Source organism: Triticum aestivum, chromosome 6D (genome assembly GCF_018294505.1).
Source record: "Triticum aestivum cultivar Chinese Spring chromosome 6D, IWGSC CS RefSeq v2.1, whole genome shotgun sequence".
Classification (NCBI taxonomy): Eukaryota; Viridiplantae; Streptophyta; class Magnoliopsida; order Poales; family Poaceae; genus Triticum; species Triticum aestivum.
Genome location: NC_057811.1, coordinates 179,340,159 through 179,344,415, shown reverse-complemented (window position 1 = coordinate 179,344,415; position 4,257 = coordinate 179,340,159). Strand labels below are relative to the sequence as shown.

The window sequence follows — 4,257 nt, the reverse complement described above, 5'->3', positions numbered from 1 at the left end:
AGTAAAGTGTGGGTTATGATCTAATTAATCTGCAGCGTTAAACAAATGTCTTATACTTACATGCTTAAGATCTCTGAGTACCATCAGTTGGATGCTATGAAACATTATTATCATAAAAATGAAACATAACATAGAGTAATCTTGAATAGAAAGAGTTGTCGAGTATGAAATAAATGTTGAGTTATCTACAGAACTATATCACGTGTCCGTTGTGAAGCAACACTGGATAAACTAGTACAGACTGAACATAGCAATGTAGCACTTGCCTGTCCCAATACCAGCACTACATTAGCCTTGAAGATGTCAATTGCATTAAGAAGTAACTGCACATCATTTATCCTGTGTTAGCATACACTATTAGCGATTAACATGCTTATTCAAATAGCTAATTATGTTTAAGCAAATAATTACCTCATAGCCAAGGCCTTCAACCCACCCCATTGTGTTAATAACCATACCGGCCGCCCTAGATTCAGCATTCCCAGAGAACTGTGTCTCTAATGTTTGAGCTAGCTCTCTCATGAGCGCTTTGTAAACATCTGGATTAATACTGTTGTCAACATAAAGAAAAGTAGAAAACTGAGGCACCGAATCAGCAGAAAAGAAAAGGAGCCACACAGAGCAGTGGCTAGAACCACCAAGAGAGTAAACTGGAAAGTTACCTTGGATTTGGATGGCCATAAAAGTATGCAAGCGGCATCTCCAAAGGAATCCCATCAACTATATCTATGGGTTTCTCTATTGGTGTAGCAGAAATACATCCAGGTATGGTTATGGAACCCTGGCCAATATCTAAATCCACATATGTAGGCTTCCATCCCAGTTTGGCAGCCCAGCTAAGGAGCATTTTGCACAGAGTGCTTTTTCCAGAATCAGTTGGCCCCACAACAATCACTCTAGGTCCCTAGACAACCAAGAGTTGACAAGTTCACTGACTCAGTCCAAAGCATAATTCGTTACAGCCTTCTTCACAATGTTCCACAATGAATGAAACAGAGAGTAGTCACCTGTGAGGCCTCCAAGTCGCCTCCCTGCGCTGCCCTCGCCCTCGCCCTCCGTGCATCGAGAATCGCATGCGTGTTGACATAAATCACCATCGGCGTCTACAGTTGAAGCAGAATCACGTCACCACTACAGCACATTCAGGAACGGACAGAGCACAACGAAAACGAAGATGTTTTGGCAGATGAAGGAAACCGGCCGCCGCCCCACCTCGTCGGACGTGTACTCGCTCTCGCTGACCCCGTCCAGCTCCACCGTCGCGCCGTGCCACGTGAAAATCTAAATCGTGGGAACAGGAACAGCAGGTCAGAACTGTGTGCCGGCGGTAGCAGCAAGCTGGGCAAGGCGGGTTTAGGCGGGGGATGGGGAAAGCACGGTACGGCGATCTTGGAGCGGGGCGGGATGGTGAGCCAGCCCTCGGGCGGGAGCTCGGTGCCGAAGATCTCCGCCGTGCCGGAGACGAGGCGCACGCGGAGGGTCGCGTCCGGGAGCACCTCCACGCGGAGCTCGCTCTGCGGGTCGAGCTTGAACTGCCGCGGCGGCTGCACGGCCGCGGGCGCGGGCGCGGCAGCGCCGGTGGCGGCCATAGGGGGGTTTCTGGAGAGCGGGCGAGGGTTTGGCGTCGCCGAGACTGGCGTGTTGGTGCGGCAGTGGGGAGGGGGGGAGAGTATCCTGTGATACGGGAGCATAGGTGCTCCCATGATACGGGCTTTTGAGCCATCGGATCTCAGATCCAACGGCGTATGAGAAGCTGCTATAGCTATTATACTTATGTTCATTTTTCAGATTCTACGAGGGTTTTTTTTGTAAAAATGTTCGTCATCTCACAGGAGCTGTTGGATTTGAGATCCAACGGCTGAGGTCACACGGGAGCACCTAAGCTCTTAGGTGCTCCCGGAGCACCAGATATTTTCCCGGGGAGGGGGGACAGCGGGAACGCGAAGGAGTTTCGCGTAAACGGGATCGGATCGGATTGGTACTGAAATGAATGTGAGTTGAACCAAAGAATTTTAAGTTGCGTTTGGTTGTCTGTATTGAATTTGTTTCAATATCAATTTGGTGAGAAAACTATAGTAGATACGAATACGAATTCGCTTGTTTGGATGCTCATAGAATTGGTTGATGGAATCTCAATGAGGTTTCAATATCAAATCTTGCTTGGATGGCAAACTATGGCATAATGTTTTGTTCTATATGTATCAAATTAAAATTTGTACAATGTGTGACTATAATCAAATGGTTGTATAACAGTAAAAATTAAAAAGAATATTTGATAAATGCATGACGACATGTGTCTCGTCTCTCTCTAAATGATATCCTGAGTAATACCCATCTTCCACTGAATAAAATTCAGTAGCAACAGAAATCGACAATCACCCAAAGCATCTCTTTCTCTTTGAATAATATCCTTACGTGCCTTGTGTTGTTGCAGCTAGCTACCTTCTCTCGTCGCTCGAACACAGGAGATAACAACCACAAGAGAATTTGGTGCTACGTGCAACTGATGCAGCATTTTTATTTTCTGTTTTTTTACTATTACAACAACTAAACATCCTAGTCTACCAACTACGATTTGAGCTAAAGGTCGTGCCATCAACGGCTCTGACGCGAACAGAGGCAAGGCGGGGAGGGCCAAGCCGTGGCGGCCATGGCCAAAGGAGATGCGGTGGGGACGAGGAGGAGATCTGTCAGAAGGATAAGAGGACCGACGGCGGGGAAGAGAAGAAGGGCCGACGAGGAGTAGAAGCGCTGGCGGGTGCTTCCTGGGCGCCGCCTCCTCTCGTCGCGCGGGGTGGGTGAGGGAGTCCTGGATTAAGGGGTCCTCGGGCGTCCGGACTATGTAACACGGGCCGGACTAATGGACTAAGAAGATACAAGACAGAAGATTTCTTCCCGTGTCCGGATGGGACTCTCCTTTGCATGGATGGCAAGTTTGGCGTTCGGATATGTAGATTTCTTCCTTTGTAAACCGACTCGGTACAACCCTAAGCCCCTCCGGTGTCTATATAAACTGGAGGGTTTAGTCCGTAGAGGCAGTCATAATCACAATCATACAGGCTAGACATCTAGGTTTAGCCATTACGATCTCGTGGTAGATCAACTCTTGTAATCCTCATATTCATCAAGATCAATCAAGCAGGAAGTAGGGTATTACCTCCATCAAGAGGGCCCGAACCTGGGTAAACATCGTGTCCCCCGTCTCCTATTACCATCGACCTTAGACGCACAGTTCGGGACCCCCTACCCGAGATCCGCCGGTTTTGACACCGACATTTGTGCTTTCATTGATAGTTCCGCTGCGTCGTCATTAGAAGGTTCGATGGCTCCACCAGTCATATACAACAATGCTGCCCTGGGGGAGGTTTTCCTCCCCGGCCAGATCTTTGTGTTCGGCGGCTTCGCACTGCGGGCCAACTCGCTTGGCCATCTAGAGCAGATCGACAGCTACGCCCCAGGTCACCAGATTAGTTTTGGAAATCTAGACTATGGCGCTGATCCGAGGAGACTTGATCTTCCAAGGGTTCACGACCCCAACCTCCGCTCCGGCCTTAGATCCGGAGCGCATCGCCAGGTCCGAAGACGGGATTACTCAGCCCGCCGGACTATCTGCGGCCACTAGGCCCAGTACGGGGGAGCCGGAGGAAGTGGTGTCGCTGGCGACTGTCATGAAGCCGGACTCTTCTCCGGACACTGGCTCCGAACCCTCAGAGTCAGCATCGCGTGAGCCCGGCCAAGGAGTTTCCTTCCCGCCGTACTCCACGGATTTTCTTCTTCCTGGCCAAACCTCGCCTTTAAGTGAGGCCCTAGACTTGATGTGATCCCTCGTCATTATAGAGGAGCAATGTCCGAACTACGCTCAGCCCGGACTAGGGGCTAAGAGCGGGGAATTTTACATCCCACCCACCACCCACTTCATAGCCATTATCGAGGACTTAACTGACATGCTCGACTACGGCTCCGAAGACATCGACGGTATGGACGACGATGCCGAAGAGGAGCAGGCCGAAAACCCGCCGTCTACCGGACGCTAGACGACCACCTCTTCGTATGGCGTGTACATGGTGGACACACCCAAAGAGGGTAACGGCGATGATAAAGAAGATCCAGTCGAGGATAAACCTCCTGAGGCACAGCCCAAGCGCCGACGTCAGCGACACCGTTCTAAATCACGTCGTGGAAAAGACAGCAATACCGGCACCAAAGACAGCAACACTCCGGACGATGCCGAAGACAAAGAAGACCCCGTCGAGCCAA

General features: G+C 50.1%; 1 protein-coding gene across 1 annotated transcript in view; it reads right to left on the bottom strand.

Annotated features, from left to right (window-relative positions):
- Window positions 1–1,689, bottom strand: part of LOC123144382 (protein CLP1 homolog) — a 4,887-nt gene extending 3,198 nt beyond the window's left edge. The window contains exons 1-6 of the mRNA XM_044563499.1: window positions 1,383–1,689; window positions 1,213–1,281; window positions 1,008–1,103; window positions 663–904; window positions 412–550; window positions 267–323 (exon numbers count right to left, since the gene is read on the bottom strand). Coding sequence (XP_044419434.1) covers window positions 267–323; window positions 412–550; window positions 663–904; window positions 1,008–1,103; window positions 1,213–1,281; window positions 1,383–1,589 — 810 coding nt within the window. The 5' untranslated portion in view covers window positions 1,590–1,689. The remainder of the gene's footprint in view (window positions 1–266; window positions 324–411; window positions 551–662; window positions 905–1,007; window positions 1,104–1,212; window positions 1,282–1,382) is intronic.
- Between the last annotated feature and the right edge of the window lie 2,568 nt (window positions 1,690–4,257).